Source organism: Rhinatrema bivittatum, chromosome 3 (genome assembly GCF_901001135.1).
Source record: "Rhinatrema bivittatum chromosome 3, aRhiBiv1.1, whole genome shotgun sequence".
Taxonomy (NCBI): Eukaryota; Metazoa; Chordata; class Amphibia; order Gymnophiona; family Rhinatrematidae; genus Rhinatrema; species Rhinatrema bivittatum.
Window position 1 is genome coordinate 520,077,821 of NC_042617.1, and position 18,917 is coordinate 520,096,737.

Sequence of the window (18,917 nt, forward strand, 5' to 3'; positions counted from 1 at the left end):
TCTCCCCCTTTTCCTCTCTCTGTCCCTGCATTCACCTTTGCAGCCCTATCAACCTCTTTTTTCATCTCTTTTCCCTCTCTTTTCCTTCCTCATTCCCATCTTTCCCCTGTATCACTGTGTTGCTTCCTTTTTTCAGGACAGAGTGAGGTGTGCAGCCTCAAGACATGGAGATTCATTTATGCTTCTAATGTTGGAACTCCACCAGCCCATTCCAGCAGAGCTCCCACTTCCACGACCAGTGAGGCCAATGGCCTGCAGCAGCCCCACTCTGGTAGCCCTGATGGGCCAGGAAGACATCAACTCAGCTCCTCAAATTGACTATGCTGTCCAGCAGTAGCTCTCATGCTGTTCATCCTGGTGGATCTAATAAGCCACAAAAGCAACTCTCTGCATTCCTATGCTGGCAGGTCACAGGGCCACAGCAGCAGCACTATCGCTCACTACACTTGTGTCTATGGCAGTGGCACTCCTGCTTCTCACCTTGGTCCTGGATTCAAGCAAATAGGTAGAAACCTGGGTCCCCTTTAGATTCTGGCCCCATAGCAGCTGGTATGACTGTAACCATTACATGTCTGCCAATGACAGACACCCATTTTTGTCCTGAGGTCAAAAATGGAAATTAATTAACCTTGGATTATTTTCTTTTCTAATAACAGAATGAACAAAACATCAAGCTCATGAAGAACTCCAGCTTACCTCTTACAACAGTGACATTTTGGAGGATTTTCCCATGTTTTATATCTACTGTTTTCATTTCTTCCATGACCATAGACAAGTTTCGAATGTTGAATTCCAGACGGGCATTTAGAAGACTAAATCGCTCCCGCAACAAATCAGTAGTACCCTCCATAAGTGACACAGACTTATTTAAGTAATACAGCTCCTCAGCATGAGAGTTGTACCCCAGAGTGCAGGACAACCGCACATCATCAAGATACTTCAACATGCTGTGCACATGGTTATCTGTGGCATTGATGTTAGAGAAGATTGTGCTTATTTCTATTTCATGAGATGTCATACGGCCTTCCAAGCTTTCAAATCTCTCTGTGGTCCGATTTTCTGTATACTTGGTGTGGTACTGAAAATCCTGCGTGTTCTCGTCATGGTCATCCAGGAAAGAGGAGATGTTGTCCAGCTGCAACTGGAGGCTCATCACTTGCAGGACAAGATCGTGCATGGCTTCTGAGTTCTGGCTAATCCTCTGTGCAGCTGCAACAACACTAGTTTGAATGTTTCTGACCAGTTCACTAGTTTTCAATGATGTGGTCCTAAAAACACCAAAAAGTCTAGTGTAGTTTTGCCAGTCATTGACAATTTTTTGCAGAATTAAAGTCTCCTCATCAGTCTTTCTCTGGATAACATGAATCCATTCGGAAGTGTGCTCCACTGTAAAGTTAATATGTTGTACTGCAGCTCTAATATCATAGCGCTCTTGGGTCATACTCTTCATGGAGGCATCCAGCTCAGCTGTTGCTGTTTGCCAACCTTTCACCTGTATGAGAAAAAGTTCCAATGTCTGATTGACCTGCCTGAGAGAAAATGTGCTGCTGTCAATCTCACTGTTGATTTTGCTGGCTGCGGATGCCAGCATCTGGTGGGCTTGTGAAGTTTGAACCAATGAAATCTCCTGGCCCAGAAGCATCTTCTGAATTTGTTCCACCTCTCCCTGGAGATTGTTGATTTCCTGTCCCAGGAGGCTTGCATCGTGGCAGAAGGAACAGTTTCCCAGAGATTTCTGATCTAAATTAGAAAAGTAATTCCAGCCATTAGTTACTGTGGCTTGTATAGCCTAAGCTTGTAGCTAGCTTAAGATATTTAAAATATTTAATACTCAGTGATTAGAGTGACTGTAATTTCTGATTCCCATCCTCCTACTACAGTATCTTTGTGGTAATCAATAATAGGCAACATTAAATAAATTTTTCAGAGCTTTATTCAATAAATGGTATTAACATTTTTAGCATCTAAAAGTGAGTTTAGATGCTAAAATGTTATCACTATATTCAGTACAGGCTTGAGTTGGCTGTTGTTCACATGAAAAAGCGAGTTATTAGGCATGAATAGTTTAGTGAATGAGATATGTACATCTGTAATTAAATGACCTGTTTCTATGAAATTACTTATTCACCTGGAAGTCCCAAAACCGTGACATAGTTGGGCACTAGAAATTACTGCAGCTCTTGGGCAAAACGTTTCCAAACCTCGAATGTGGGGGAAAATGGTATAGATAATCTTGTTTCAATGTGCATTGTTTCTAGTCAATAGTAATTTTCTTTTAAATATATATATTTTCTGTAGATTTTTAAAATCTTTTTTAAAACACATCCTGACGACATTTTTTATTTTATTTATAAACATTTGATATTCTGCCTTTACCAAGCTGGTCTCAAGTAAGATTACAATCAAATTTATAGTTCAATTCCTGCTACATTTGCATCTTAGTTTATAATAAGCAGAAGGAAACATGAAAGGCGCGGGTTATCCATTGCTCCTACCATGTGATAGGGGCCGGCCAATGGCACCGATAGCCCCTGTCACATGGTAAGGGCAAAGGGCCATCGGTGCCATTTTGATTCCTGGCAGGCCCGACGGCCCAAGAGCGGGAGATCGCTCCCGGGACCCCCACTGGGCCACCAGGTACTTTAGGAAAGTTTTTGGGGGGTCAGGAGGGTGGGGGATTCTAAATAATTAGATTTAAAGGGTCGGGTGGGTTTGGGGTTTTTTTTTGTGTGCCCTTTCTTCCCCCCCCCCCCAAAATGATAAGAAAACCACACGAAAATTTCGTGAGGTTTTCCTATCGCTTTCGGGGACCCCCCAATACTTGATGGATTAGAAAATATCGTACCATATTTTCATCCGTCAGAAAAACGATGCACATCCCTAATCTACATTGCTTCGGATTTTTCAGAATTTACCTTTAGTTTAGCATGAAAAGCCAATCGGCAACCTTTGTTAAATAATCATTAAATACTAGCGGTGGCCCGCCACGCGTTGCAGTGGCAGAGTCAGGTTCTTTCCCCCCCCCCCCTCCCCTTCCCTTTGCTCATATACCTCAGTCACACATCGTCCTCCCCCTTGGTCACTCACCCCCCTTTCCTCCCCTGTCCCCACTCCAACTCTCTCCCCTCACACTCACCCATCCCCCTTTGGTCACTAACTCCCCCTTCACTCCCCTGTCCCCACTCCAACTCTCTCCCCTCACACTTACCCATTCCCCTTTGGTCACTAACTCCCCCTTCACTCCCCTGTCCCCACTCCAACTCTGACCTCTCACACTCACCTCTCCCCTCTGTGTCGTGGTGGCCCACCACGCGTTGCAGTGGCAGAGTCAGAATTTTTTCCCCCTCCCCCTTGCTCATATACCTCAGTCACACATCGTCCTCCCCCTTGGTCACTCACCCCCCCTTTCCTCCCCTGTCCCCACTCCAACTGTCTCCCCTCACACTCACCCCTCCCCCTTTGGTCACTAACCCCCCCTTCACTCCCCTGTCCCCACTCCAACTCTCACCTGTCACACTCACCTCTCCCCTCTGTGTCTCTCCCCTGACACTCACCGCCCCCTTCATTCTCCCTCCCATCCCTGTCACCTTTCCTCGCCTACTCCCTACCCTTTTGTCAGTGACAGCACACCCTCTCTGAATCTCCTTCCCTGACTCAGATCCCCTCCCGCTCGCAATGCCCTCCCAGCTGATCCCCCCCCCCCCCCATCCCTCTCCCTCTTGTGCGGTTCTGCACGGCCCGCTCCCGAAGACGCGAGGATCCCTCCCTGTCGTACACGTGAGCCGTACCAGATCGCCGCCGCAGCTCCTCCCAGGTGTCGAAGTTTGGCAGGCCGACAACACCACGCCCGATATTGCCGCCGGTCCGCCGCTGCTGCTCCTCCCAGCGCCATGTTGGTCCCACTGTGCCCGACGTGCACCACTGCTGCTCCTCCCAGCGCCATGTTGGTCCCGCTGTGCCCGACGTGCGCTCCCGCCCGTGCATGCGCAGTACAGCAGCTTCATTTCCCAAGGTAGATAGCGTGTGTTGCATGTCTGTCCAACAGATGTTGCTGTTTTCCCCACACACATGTAAAAATATGTTTTTCTCTGTAACCGTGTGACATCTATGTAATCTAGATAGAGAAGAACCTTGCCGAAAGTGAAAGCAAGGTTGTGTCCAAATTTGAAAGCATTTGGTGCAGTAGTTTCTGAGATTATCGATTATGTCCAAACTATTTTACATTTTTATTTATATAGATAGATGAGAAGCTATTCAGAACATTTTGAGTAAAGATATGTGATGATCTGTATGTCATCAGGATACAAGAAACTACTAAAGCCTAAGCTTTGGATTAAGGTTGCCAACGGTACCAAATGCAGATATAACAATGTAGGAAATAAGACTGATCCCTGAGGAGCTCCACATGTTAGTGTTGCGGTCCGGTCCGTGAAGCTCACGTCCCGGTCCTTACCTCGAGGGTTCCTGCCGGCTGAGAATGAAGCAGAGTCGGGAACTGGGCGTCCCCGCGGGGGAGACGCCATTGCTGGCCTGCCTCTAGGCGCGCGTGTGTGGACGCCCTGCGCTTATCTAGACAATTTCCCGCCTGAGGGTGGCTCCGCCCCTAGTCTGACATCAGACGCCACGGCCTACTTAGGGCCACCGCGGACACCCGATCAGCGCCTTGCAACAGGGTTCCTTCGGTCCCCCGTTGCCTCGAGCTCCGGAGTCTGCCAGCGTCCTGGCTACTCCGTTCCTGCCTGCCTGCCTGCCAATTCCTGCCTGCCTACAGTCTGTGCCGGTTCCTGCCTGTCTACAGCCCAAGCCGGGCCCCTGCCTGCTAGCCCAAGCCGGGTTCCTGCCAGCCAGCCCAAGCCAGGCTCCTGCCTGTCTACAGCCCAAGCCGGGTTCCTGCCTGTCTACAACCCAAGCCGGGATCCTGCCTGCCAGCCAGCCCAAGCTGGGTTCCTGCCTGTCTACAGCCCAAGCCGGGTTCCTGCCTGTCTTCAGCCCAAGCCGGGTTCCAGCCTGACTACAGCCCTAGCCGGGTTCCTGCCTGCCTCAGCCAAGCCTGATACTCACCTGCTTCCTCTCCATCGACCGCCTCGCCTAAGTCCCAGCGGTCGGGCTCCTACAGACTCCTCCCGGGGGGGCTCCGACTTCCAGGGTGAATCTCCTAAGTTCCAGCGGCTGGACTCCCAAGGGCTCCTCCCAGGGGAGTACCAGCTTCCAGGGTGAATCCACCTCTACCTGCCCGCCAGAAGTCTGCCTCCCGGCCTGTTCAGTAAAGACCAGTGAAGTCCTTCCCAAGTCTCCTGTAGGCCGGCCCAAGGGTCCACTAGCCCTGTGTTCACAACAGTTAGGTACATGCCTCTGAACAATTTATAATCCCAGTTAACTTGATAAGTATGTTTTTGAGGAAAGAGCTCAGCCAATTTAATGATACCTTGGATACCAATATCAATCTGCTATCTGGTTAACAGCAGAACATCTGGTGGGGTTTGTGAGGGGGGAGGCATGTTGCCTTTATCATGCTCACGGTGATGATTTCTATCTCTTGCAGTGTTCATGCACATTTTCCCTCTCTACTTGTCAGTTTTGATGCTGAGAAAGCATTCGACAGGGTGGATTGGGAATATTTGTTTTTTATTTTGGATATATTTGGAATTTCTGGGGTCTTTTCTGATGTAGTGTGATTACTGTATTTCTATCCTAAGGCGGAAATTGTGGTTAACGGACATTTGACTGATGAGTTTGATATTCAGAGTGGGATGCATCAGGGGTATCCCCTTTCCCCATTGTTATTACTTTTGCCTCTAGAACCCTTCCTGAGAATGGTGTAAGAGGACGAACAGATAGCTGGAATTCCAGTTGGGAATCAAGTTTTTAAGATTGTGGCTTTTGCTGATGACCTTTTGGTCCATCTATCCCAGCCTTTGGAATCTTTGGCTGTGTTACTGGAGGTAATTTTGGTGTATGGGTCTTTCTTGGATTTTAAGTTCAATATGGAGAAATCAGAGGCTTTGGCTTCTGATCCCCGGGTGCATGCAGTCTGTGTGGGGAAATGCATTTCTGTTAAGGTGGGCTGATGATTCTTTTGTTTAATTGGGGATCGTTCTCACTTTAAAATTGGATCACATTTATGACCTGAATGTTCATAGATCTTTGCTGAAGCATACAAAAGACAAGTTTCTCTGCTGGAATTCGCTGCCATTATCGTTGTCTGGGAGTATCAACCTTTTCAAAATGATGCTTTGGCCTAGATGGCTTTATGTTTTACAATTTTTGCGTATTTTCTTACAAAAGCAGGATATATGGTTAGATAATGCTATGCTTTCAAGATTTCTGTGGCGGGGCAGACATGCTGGCATTTCCATTCATCAGTTGTTGGGTGTTTGCAGTGCAGGGGGTCGGGGTGTCCCTAACATGGAGAAGATAATATAGCTTGTATTCTTCGCCATCTCTGGGATTGGCTATTTGATATCTCATTTTATGCACCCCAGTCTTGGGAAGCAGAGTGGGTAGCACCACTGGCCTTGCGTTTTCTATTGCATGCAGCGAACCCATCTGAACTAGTTCATTTATGGACTCATTGGATTATACGGTTCCTTTGATGGGTTTGGTGGTTCCTTTGCACTGGCTTCAGGCACAGTTTTCGGGAATCTATATTTTTACCTCTGCGGGGCAATTGACCTGCCTGCCTGCCTGCTGCCTGCCTCAAGACCTCAGTTCATCCCTTGACCTGCCTGCCTGCCTGCTGCCTGCCTTCCAACTTCGGCCTGCCTGTGACCTTGTCTGACCTCTGGTATCTGACCTCTGCCTTGTTGACCATCCCACGGACTGATCTCTGGACTTTGACCTTTGCTCACCTGACTTCGTCCCTAGATTCTGGCTCTGTTCCTTGCCTTGTCATCACCTATGCTGTTCTGGTCCTCCTTGCTCCATTGGACCTCTAGTCTCGAACCCGATCGCGCTCTCCCTGTGTCTGTGGGCACGCCGGACTTCTACTCTCCCAGGAGACCCTGCAAGGCCCACCTAAGTCCAAGCGGCCCGAGTCCCTAGGGGCTCCTCCCATGGGGACCTCGGGCTTCCAGTGGTGAAGCTCATCCAAGCCTCTGTCTCCTCCAGTGCTCCGCCCCCTGGGGGCAGTTGTCTTCTGTTCCCTATCAGGAGGTGTCTCTCCAATGCCCCAGGGCAAGGGTCCACCTCCGAGCACAACAGGTTGCCAAGGCCATGGACTCGGCGGAGTCTCCCGCCTCCAGGGCCCTACCAGGACTGGCCGCCACAGTAAAACAACATCGCCAAGCACTGGAGACGCTGACTTCTTCGGTGGAAGAACTGCGCTCCCAATTTCAAGATACAGCAATGGCCAACCCTGTGGGCCTCTCGGCTACCATGCTTCCCAAAGCATCTTTGGCACTTCTTGCACCCCCTAGATACAATGAGGGCCCATGCTCCTGTCATGGTTTCCTTAATCAATGCTTTATGCAGTTTGCACTGCAACCCTCGCTGTTTTTGAAGGAGATCACTAAAGTAACCTTCATTCTGTCTCATTTGGAAGGGAAAGCTCTGGCATGGGCTTCTCCAAATTATCTGATTTCATTGCTCTCTTCAAGCAGACCTTCGGAGACCCAGGTCATCTGGCTATCGCCAGTCATAGTCTACTCCACCTCCGTCAAGGGTCAAGGACCCTCTCCGAATACACAGTGGAGTTTAGGACCTTGGCCATAGAACTTGGGTGGCAAGAAGATTGTCTGCAAGCCATCTTCCTAGATGGACTTTCTTGTGCTCTGAAAGATGAGCTCTCCATCCGTGAGACTCCCACGTCTCTAGAAGACCTGATCTCCCTTGCTGGAAGGATCAATCATTGCTTCCGGCAAAAACATCTAGAAGTAAAGGTTCCACGCTCTCTTTCAGCACGTACTACAAGCGTACCCAATAACTCAGTGAAGAACTCTCCACCACCTCCCTCCACGGTGGAACCTATGGAGGTGAATCGTGGGCACTTGTCTCTGTCCGAGCATCTTTGTCTTCTGGTCACCGCATCTCAAAAAAGATATAGTTGCAATGGAGAAGGTACAGAGAAGGCAAACCAAAATGATAAAGGGGATGGAACAGCTTCCCTATGAGGAAAGGCTGAAGAGGTTAGGGCTGTTCAGCTTGGAGAAGAGACGGCTGAGGGGGGATATGATAGAGGTCTTTAAGATCATGAGAGGTCTTGAACGAGTAGATGTGACTCGGTTATTTTCACTTTCGAATAAAAGAAGGACTAGAGGGCATTCCATGAAGTTAGTAAGTAGCACATTTAAGACTAATCAGAGAAAATTCTTTTTCACTCAACGCACAATAAAGCTCTGGAATTTGTTGCCAGAGGATGTGGTTAGTGCAGTTAGTGTAGCTGGGTTCAAAAAAGGTTTGGATAAGTTCTTGGAGGAGAAGTCCATTAATGGCTATTAATCAATTTTACTTCGGGAATAGCCACTGCTATTAATTGCATCAGTAGCATGGGATCTTCTTAGTGTTTGGGTAATTGCCAGGTTCTTGTGGCCTGGTTTTGGCCTCTGTTGGAGACAGGATGCTGGGCTTGATGGACCCTTGGTCTGACCCAGCATGGCAATTTCTTATGTTCTTATGTTCGTCGGCGGAAGGAGAGTCTCTGCCTTTACTGTGGCACTTCTGGACATCGTCTGCAGTTTTTCCCCGTCCGGCCGGGAAACTGCAAAGCCTGAGCCCGGCGGGGGTCCCAAGCTTGGGCGCAACTGTTTCTGGCCCTCAACTTTTGCTTCCAGTTTCATTGGACATCAAGGCCCACACTTTTGCTACGACTTCTCTCGTTGAAACCGGAGTGAGTGGAAGCTTCATTATGGATGACATTGTTAAAATCTTGAATATACCCCTCCAACCACTGAAAGTGAGTCTTGGTATCACCTCCATCCAGGGGGACCATCTCCCCGGTCTCATCACTCACCAGACAGTGGCTATCCGTCTCAACATGGGTACCCTCCTCGAAGATGAGATGTCTTTCTACGTCTTGAAGCGTTCAACCCATTCAGTTATCCTGGTGCTGCCCTGGCTCCAGACTCCCGAGCCCCAGTTCGATTGGCAATCCCTGTAGTTGGTACAGTGTGGCTCAAAATGCCAAAAGTCTTGTTTGCATTCTGTTTCCCCTGTAATGCCTGTTCTCAAGTCTGTTACTTTACCTGGCTTGCCTCCGCAGTACTCTGACTTCAGTGACTTATTTTCTAAGCAGAAAGCGGATACCCTGCCTCCGTTACGCAAGTTCAACTGTCCTATTGAATTTCTGCCAGTCACCATGCCTCCCAAAGGCAGAACCTACCCTTTGTCTCAGCCTGAGACTCAGGCTATGTCTGAATACATTAAAGAGAATTTAGAGAAAGGCATCATCCGTCCATCTGATTCCCCTTCTGGTGCGGGGTTCTTCTTCGTAAAAAAAAAAAAAAAGGACAGTGGGCTACATCCCTGTATTGATTACAGGGTTCTCAATGCTATAACTCACAAGGATCGATATCCACTACCTCTCATCAGCGAACTGTTCGATTGCCTAGAAGGGGCGCAAATCTTCTCCAAGTTGGACCTGAGGGGTGCGTACAATCTGGTACGCATCCAACCTGATGATATTTGAAAGACCGCATTTAATATAAGAGATGGTCACTACGAATACATGGTGATGCCCTTTGGGCTTTGTAATGCTCCAGCCGTCTTTCAGCGCCTTATGAATGAAATCTTCCAAGATCTTCTGTACAATTTTGTGGTCATATACCTGGACAACATCCTGATCTTCTCTAAGGACTTAGAGTCCCATGGTGAACATGTCCGTTATGTCCTTCAATGTTTGAGAGAAAACCACTTGAACACCAAGTTGGAAAAATGCCTGTTTGAGCGTAATCACTTACCCTTTCTAGGGTACATCATCTCTGACTGTGGGTTTTCTATGGACCTAGAGAAAGTCCAAGGTATCCATGACTGGCCCCAGCCAGTAGGCCTCCGGGCCTTGCAATGTTTTCTTGGTTTCACCAATTATTACCGGAACTTCATTGCTAACTACTCTTCCATAGTTGCCCCACTCACCGCTATGATGAGGAAAAGGGCCAACATCCGGGTATGGTCATCCAAAGCACTTGCGGCCTTCCAGATGATTAAGGAGGCCTTCAGTTCTGGCCCTTGTCTCCATCACCCGGATCCCAAACGTCCATTTGTTGTAGAAGTGGACGCCTCAGTGATCAGCTCCGGAGCCATTCTGAGTCAACACTCTCCTAAGGGCAAATTAATTCCCTGCTCTTTCTACTCTCATAAATTCTCCCCCACAGAACAATGCTACACTGTAGGTGACCGCGAGCTCCTCACAATCAAGCTAGCGCTTCAGGAATGGTGCCCTGGTTGGAAGGGGCACAACATAAGTTTACCATCTTCACTGACTAAAAGACACTTGAGCATCTCAAAGAGGCTCAACTCCTGAACCCTCATCAGGCCCGTTGGGCACTGTTCTTCGAACGATTTGACTTCAATCTCTGCTTTCGTCCTGGCTCCAAGAACCTGCGCATCGATGCGCTATCCAGATCATTTGAACCTGAAGATGTCCCTGAAGTTCCTAGCTTCATCATTGACCCTGCATGTGTTTCTCTTGCTGCCACTATTACAGTCCCGGCTGGGAAGACCATCGTTCCTCGTAGGCTATGTGAGCGAGTCTTAAGATGGGCTCATGACTCCAAACTGGCAGGTCACCCTGGTCGTGCGAGGACCTTGAAAATGCTGTGAAGACACTATTGGTGGCCTAATATGGTGCAAGACTCTTGAAACTACGTGGGCTCGTGTCCCACCTGTGCCCAACAGAAGCCCCCCATGGGAAAGCCATGGGGCTTACTTCAGCCACTCCCAGCACTTACTGAGCCATCGTCCAGCATCTCGACATACTTTATTACTGATTTGCCTCCTTCCCAGAACAATACTGTAATTTAGGTCATTATTGACCGCTTTTCAAAGATAGGTCACTTCTTTCCCTTGCCGTGCCTTCCTTCAGCCCCGGAATTGGCGAAGCTCTTCCTAAAGAACATCTTTTACCTCCATGGACTCCCCAAAGAGATTGTTTCTGATCAGAGACCACAGTTTGCTGCCAAGAATTGGCGTTCCTTATGTAAAAAGTTTGATATCTCCATAAGCTATACATCGGCCTACCATCCCCAGGCCAATGGGCAGGCCGAAAGGACCAATCGGACTTTGAAGACATTCCTTCGTTCCTGTGTAAACAATCAGCAAAATGATTGGTTGGACCTTCTCCCCTGGGCCGAATTGTCACACAACACTCATGTTGCTGTGGCCATCGACATGTCTCTGTTTGCGGTGGTTTTTGGACGGCAGCCTCAACTGCCTCTTCCTGTTCCTTTGACGGTCCCATCACCAGCGGCACAATCCATGGCTTATACTATTCGTCAAGTTTGGACCCAAGTAAAAGAGCATCTCTCGCAAGCCGCTGAACGTGCTAAGCACACTTCGGAGCAGGACCTTCACAGATGTCCTGCTCCACTCTTCCGTCCCGACCAGAAGGTATGGCTGAGTGCTCAACACATCCGATTGAGACTTCCCTCTCATCGTCTGGCTCCGAAATATATAGGACCATTTCCTGTGATCCGAAGAGTGGGAGCTGTATCATACCAACTCCAGCTGCCTCGTTTTATGGGCATCCATAACATGTTTCACGTGTCCTTGCTAAAACCATTGGTCCTCTCCTGGCCCTCACGCAGAGTTCCTCCTGCTCCTCGGGTCTCTGCAGAACCTGACTCTTCCCTCCAGGTAAGAGAGGTCCTCGATGTACGGCGACACCAAGGCAAGTGGGAATACCTCCTCGCCTGAGAGGGTTATGGGGCCAAGGAGAATTCATGGGAACCATCACAGAACATCCTTGATAAGGAACTTTTGAAGGCTTTTCATAGAGTCTACCCTGACAAACCACAGCTGCGTAGGGGGAGGCCTAGAAGGGGGGGTACTGTTACGCGCCCCGTCCACGGCCGTCACGAGCACAGGCCCGCTCACCTTCATGGTCCCATGGCAGGTCCCAGGTCGGCCTCCCTAGCAGTAATTGCCAGCTCCTCTAGGCCCCGGCTTCCCGTGGCGGCGGTCGTCGGGCCTTCCACTGCACGCCAGGCCTCACACCGAGGCTCGGAATCCTCAGTGATGTTGGCCACGCCCCTATGCGCGAGCGCAGACCACTAGTCTCGAACCTGATCGCGCTCTCCCTGTGTCTGTGGGCACGCTGGACTTCTACTCTCCCAGGAGACCCTGTGAGACCCACCTAATTCCAAGTGGCCCGGGTCCCTATGGGCTCCTCCTGGGGGGGACCTCGGGCTATGCATACATCTCTTGGCCATGCTCATGTCCCACCCAGACCACGCCTACACCCCATCCCTTTTTGAAAATGTTTGAAATGTGTGTGTAGCGGAAGATATGCAAGTATCTGGGCAACTTTTAAAATTGGGGGTTCCATGCACCAGCCCGACTTGTGCATGGAACCCCCAATCGATGCGCACACTGGGCTTTTAAAATTAACCTATAAGCGCATATATGCTATTTGTACACAAGCAACCCCAGCGCAACTCTTTGAAAATTCATTCGAAAATAATCAAACAAATCATATACCATAAAATACCAGCAATAAAAACAATAACATAATAGAACAAATAAATAATTAAAACAAGTAATTTAGAATCTAAAATATGTCCAATAATACAATTTAACAAACCGATCAACTCAAATCTGAAAAACTTGTCAACTAGCTATGGGGGTTATTTTCCAAAGCGATCGCACGTGATCACTAAATGGGGGCGGAGTCGGGGCAGCGTCAAGACCGGAACAGGAGGAGTCGGGGCGGCACCGGGGCAGACACTGTTAAGACATCGCGGACAGCGAAAAGGTAAGAACCCTTTTCGCTGCCAATTTCGCACCCAATAGCACCACCTTTTATGATAGCGCTATTGGGTGCGAAAGCCGGCAGCGATCGCACCGCAGAGGTGCGATCGCTGCCGGCTTTAGCAGGCCCACCCCCCGCTTCGCCCCCCATGCCCCCCTGTACCGTGCAATTCAAAGAGCCCAGTGGTATTAGAGAGTCCAGGCCTAAGAGACTTCATGTAAATAGAAACATAGAAACAGAAATGATGGCAGTAAAGGACAAAATGGTCCATCCAGTCTGCCCAGCAAGCTTATGGTAGTATCGGCTCTCTCCCATACTTATCAGTTTCCCAAACCATAAAAGTTAGGGCCCTTGTTGGTTGCCTTCTGAGACCAATTCCCCATTACCTCTTGCCGTTGAAGCAGAGAGCAATGTTGGAGTTGCATCAAAAGAATCAGGCTTATTGGTTAAGTGTAGTAACAGCTGCATCAGCAAGTTACCCCCAGGGTTATTTGTTTTCCCAGACCGTAAAAGTCAGGGTCCTTGTTGGCTATCTGAATCTAATTCCTCTTTTCCTCCTGCCTTTGAAGCATAGAGCAATGATGAAGTTGCATCAACAGTATGAAGGCTTATTTGTTAAGGGTATCAACCGCCGCACCAGAAGTTACCCCCATGCATTCTATTCTTCATTTCCATCCTCTAACCTTTAGGGATCCACAGTGTTGTTTATCCCATGCCTCTTTGAATTCTTTCATGGTTTTTATCTTCATCACCAACTCCAGAAGGGCATTCCAGGCATCCACCACCCTCTCCGTGAAGAAATATTTCCTGTCATTGGTTCTGAGTTGTCCCCGCTGGAGTTTCATTTTGTGATCACTAGTTCTACTAATTTCTTTCCAATGGAAATGTTTTGTCGATTATGCATCATTAAAACCTTTCAGGTATCTGAAAGTCTGTATCATAACTCCCCTGAACCTCCTCTCTTCCAGGGTATACATATCTAGGTCCTTCAACATCTCCTCAAAAGTTATTTGATGGAGACCCCCTCGCTTTTGGTCACCTTTCTCTGGACCACCTCCATCTTGTCTCTGTCCCTTTTGAGATATGGTCTCCAGAACTGAACACAGTACTCCAGGTGAGGCCTGACAAAGGACCTGTACAAGGGGATTATCACCTCCTTTTTCTTACTGGTTATTCTTCTCTCTATGCAGCCCAGCATTAATCTGGCTTTAGCTATCGCCTTGTCACATTGCTTCATCATCTTCAGATCACTAGACACTATCACCCCAAGGTTCCTCTCTTGCTTTGTGCACAACAGCCATTCACCCCCCATCATATATAGCTCTTTTGGATTACTGCACCCCAGATGCATGACTCTGCACATTTTAGCACTGAATCCCAGCTGCCATATCTTCTCTTCTATCCCATTGAACAAAACCGGTCCCAACACCAATCCTTGTGGCACTCTGCTTTTCTCTCTTCAGAGTAGGTTCCATTTACCATTACACACTGCCTTCTATCTGACAACCAGTTTGTAATCCATGCCACCTCCTTGGCGCTCACTCCCAAGCTTCTCATTGTATTCACAAGCCTCCTATGTGGGACCGTATCAAAAGCTTTGCTGAAATCCAAGTAGATCACATTGAGCACTCTCCCTCTATCCAATTCTTTAATCACCCAATCAAAAAAATAAATCAGATTTGTCTGACAGGACCTTCCCCTGGTGAATCCATGCTGCCTCGGGTTCAGCAGTCCTCCTGACTGTAGATAGTTCACTATCCTTTCCTTCAGCAGAGTCTCCATTAATTTTTCCACCACCGAGGTGAGGTTAACCAGCCTGTAATTTCCATCGTCCTCTCTACTACTACTCTTGTGAAGTGGGATCACCACTGCTCTTCTCCAATCACTCAGCACCACTCCCATATCCTTGGATCTATTGAACAGGTCATGCAGTGGACCCACCAGCACATCTCTGAGCTCTCTCAGTATCCTGGGATGAATGTCATCTGGCCCCATGGTCTTGTCCACTTTCAGTTTTCATAGCTCTTCCCATTCATTCTCTTCTGTAAATGGAGTTTCATATACCCCATTTCTATCTACAGTCGTCAACCAGCGAAGGGCCTTCTCCAGGGTCTTCTTTCATGAATACCAAACTGAAGTATTTGTTTAATATTTCTGCCATTTCTTCACACAGTGCTCCTTGTCACCTTTCAATTTCACTATTACACTTCTGACCTCCCTTCTTTCTCTGATATATCTGAAAAATGTTTTGTCTCCTCCCTTTACTTCTTTGGCAATTCTTTCTTCTGCTTGTCTTTTTGCTTTCCTGATTTCTTTCTTTGTCTTCCTCAGTTGCAACAGATATTCTTCCTTGTGATCCTTTTTTTTAAATCTTTTATACTTCTTGAATGCTTTTCTTTTTGCCTTGATTTTTTCAGCCTTCTCCTTAGAGAACCAGATCAGTTTCTTTTTCCTCTTATTCTTCTTTCTTTGTTGCTTTTGTAATTGCTTCTTTTAATTTGACCCACTGTTGTTCCACCTCACCCATTTTCTCCAAGTCTTCCAGTTCTTCCTCCAGGTACAACCCCATTTTGGCAAAGTCCATATTTGTGAAATTCAAAACTCGGGTCTTTGTTTGACTTCTCTGTATCCTATTTGAGATATCAAACCATACCGTCTGATGATCACCAGTGCTCAGGTGAGCCCCTACCCGAACATCAGAGACATTATCCCCATTAGTGAGCACTAGATTGAGAATTACATGCTCCCTTATGGGTTACATTATCATTTGTTTGAGCAGAGCACCTTGAACGGCATCCATTATCTCTCTTCTTTTTGTAGATTCCATAGAAGGGATGCTCCAATCTTTATCCAGCAGATTAAAATCTCCAATGAGCAACACTTCTCCCTTCTTTCCCAACTTTTGGATATCCTCAATCAGATCTCTGTCCAGTTCATCCATTTGGGTTGGAGGCCTGTATATCACACCAGTAAAAATGGAAGCATCATCTTCTCTTTCTAGGACGATCCATAATGCTTCTTCTTTACCCCACGTCCCTTGCAATTCAGTGGCTTGGATATTGTTTTTGACATGATGAGCTACTCCTCCCCATTTTCTATCCTGTCTGTCCTACCTTAACAAGTTATAGCCTGGGATGGCCACTTCCCAATCTTGACACTCAGAGAACCTTGTCTCCGTAACAGTAACAATGTCCAATTCTGCTTCTACCATTAGGGCCTGCAGGTCTGGACAAAGAGCCAAGTCCTTCAATTTTTTCTAAAATAAAGGTAATATTTGTTCACAGATCCAGTGGAATAAAATTCCAAAACTTTGGGGCAAAACAGGTAAATGCCATATGCATAGTACATGTTAAATAAGCTACTCATAAAGGCAGATCTATTAACAATTGCTGAGTATTGGGTCCTGTGGCCGTGGCAGGCCACGACCACGGTCCCTTACCTTGGCCGTGGCGGTGACCCACCGTGGCAGCCTCCGGAGAAACCCCTGACCGGGTGCTCGGTGCCCTGGCGCGGGTCCCCGGACTGACCATCGGGGGAAGAGCCGTCCCTGCTCTGCCCCCGCGCCGTTCGGCAGTCGTTTCCTCCGCGGAGGAAATCAAAGATGGCCGCCGCCATCTTTAGGTGCGAGGCCGCGCTCCCTTCACTAATTTAAAGGGACCTGATCCCTTTAACAACCTCACCTGTCCTGGATCAGCCTGAGCAGAGGAAGTATTTAAGGGAGCTTCCTCTGCTCATTCTCTGACTTGGCGTTGTCTTGTTTGCTTACCTTGGTGAGTTCTTGAGCTTGGATCCCTGTTCCTGTTTCGGCTTGGTGTTCCCGGTTCCTGACTTTGGATTGGCTTCGGTACTTCTCTGGTGTGCGATTCGGATTGGCAAGCAGTAATTCTCTGGTGTGACCTCGGCCTGGTAAGCAATGACTCTCTGGCCCCTGATCTTGGACCCCTCCTGGACTCCGTCTCCAAGGACCCGCCTAAGTCCCAGCGGTCTGGGTCCCTGCGGGCTCCTCCTGGGGGGACCGCAGACTTCCAGGGTGAAGCTCCAGTCAGCCCTTGCACCGATACCGTGACTCCTTGGGGTCCACCTAAGTCTCAGCGGTCTGGGTCCCTACGGGCTCCTCCTGGGGGGACCACAGACTTCCAGGGGTGAAGATTCAGCTCCTCTTCTAGTCTCTTCAGCTGTCTGCAGTCGTCTCCACCTCCAGAGTCGAGGGTCAACTGCGCTCCTCTTCTGTTCTGCCTCGCCACCTGACGAGAGAACCTACGGAACCTCCGCAAGGTATTCCATCCTCTCATCGGCCCAAGGGTCCACAAGCCTGAGCTTAACACTGAGAAGAATGCAACATTCTAGTATTCTATTTATCTGATTTTGATATTATGCTTTTTAGCACTTCAAAGTGGATTACATTCAGGTACTATATAGATATTTCCCTATCCCCAGTAGGTTCATACCATGTCAAAAGATCAGATAAATAAATAGTCAAGCTTTCTTTCTGAACATGCTCATGAGTTTTCCAAAAAAAAGACAAATACATACTGAGGGGATAGAATGTGTGTGGGGGACAGAATGAGTCTGGGGGGGAGATAAAGTTTGTGCATTCTCCCTCTCCCCCGCCAGTTAATCTATTCCAGTCTAGGAAGAAAGGAAGTTTGTGTGAACACTCCCTCCTTCTAATCAACAAGGATCCGAGATGTGGGAGGGTGGGGTGGAAGAGTTTGTTTGCACTCTCCCTCCCACCCCACCAATTGATGGCACTCTGAGTCAGGGGGAGGGAAATTTGTGAAAAAAAACGCCCCTTCTTTGATCGATGTCACTTCCCCCTCCCCTGCTAATGCATGCCAGTCCGAGGACGACCAGAACTCAAAGGTTCTCAGCTACGCAGATTAGCTGCCCCCTCACCCTTCATTCTTTTCAGTGTCAACAGGAAGCTTCCCTTCCCCTGCTCCCAATTTTCATTGGTGGAGGAGAGCCTTCAAAGAATTTTGGTCCTAGGATCCCAAGAAAGGTAACGATGGCACTGCTGATGTCTTTTTTCCAAAATTCATGTAATTCCTGATAGTTTCCTACAACAATGAGGAAGAAGCGACATGGTTTTTGCAATGGGAAGTCTTGCCTTACCAATTTACTAGATTTCTTTGGAGGTATAAATAAGCCTGCAGAGCAAGGTGAGCTGGCTGACATAATGTATTTGAATTTTCAGAAGGTATTTGACAAAGTCCCTCATGAAAGACTCCTCAGGAAATTGGGAGGTCATGAGATCATAGGCGGTTTCCTATCGTGAACTGTTAACTGGAAAAAAGACAGAAAACAGAGGGTAGGACTAAAAGGTCAGTTTTTCAATTGGAGAAAGGTCATTAGTGGAGTGTCCCAGAGGTCTATACTGGGACCTGTGCTATGTAGCATATTCATAAATGATCTGGAGAAAGGAACATGACCAAATGTGCAGATGACACAAAATTGTTTTGAGTATTAAAACGGCAGTGGATTGAGAAGAACTGCAGAAGGACTTTGTGAGACTAGGAGACGGAGCATCTAAATGGCAGATGCAATTTCATGTGGACAAGTTCAAAGTGTTGCACATAGGGAAAAATGTGCACAATCCTGGGTCCTATTTTAGGAGACATCACCCAGGAAAAGGACCTTGTCCACAAGATATTGTCCTTGTGGACAATACCTTGAATTCTTCAGCTCAGTGTGCGGTGGCGGTCAAAAAGGCAAATAGAATATTAGGAATTATTTGGAAAGGAATAGAGAACAAAACTGAGAATATCATAATGGCTTTGTTTAGATTCATGGCGCGACTGCACCTTGAGTACTATGTGCAGTTCTAGTTGCCCCATCTCAAAAAAGACAGAGCGGACATAGAAAAGAACAGAGAAGGGTGACAAAAATGATAAAGGGGACAGAAAAGTTCCCTTATGGAGAAAGGCTAAACGGATTAGGGCTCTTTTGTCTGGAAAAGAGAAGACTGAGAGGGGATGGGATTGAGATTTATAAAATCATGAGTGGAGTGGAATGA

The 18,917-nt window shown here is 47.8% G+C and overlaps 1 protein-coding gene across 1 annotated transcript in view; it reads right to left on the reverse strand.

Annotated features, from left to right (window-relative positions):
• Positions 1 to 18,917, reverse strand: part of SCARA3 (scavenger receptor class A member 3) — a 71,286-nt gene that overhangs the window by 14,511 nt on the left and 37,858 nt on the right. Inside the window, exon 5 of the mRNA XM_029596231.1 lies at positions 697 to 1,740. Within this exon, the coding sequence (XP_029452091.1) occupies positions 697 to 1,740 (1,044 nt within the window). The remainder of the gene's footprint in view (positions 1 to 696; positions 1,741 to 18,917) is intronic.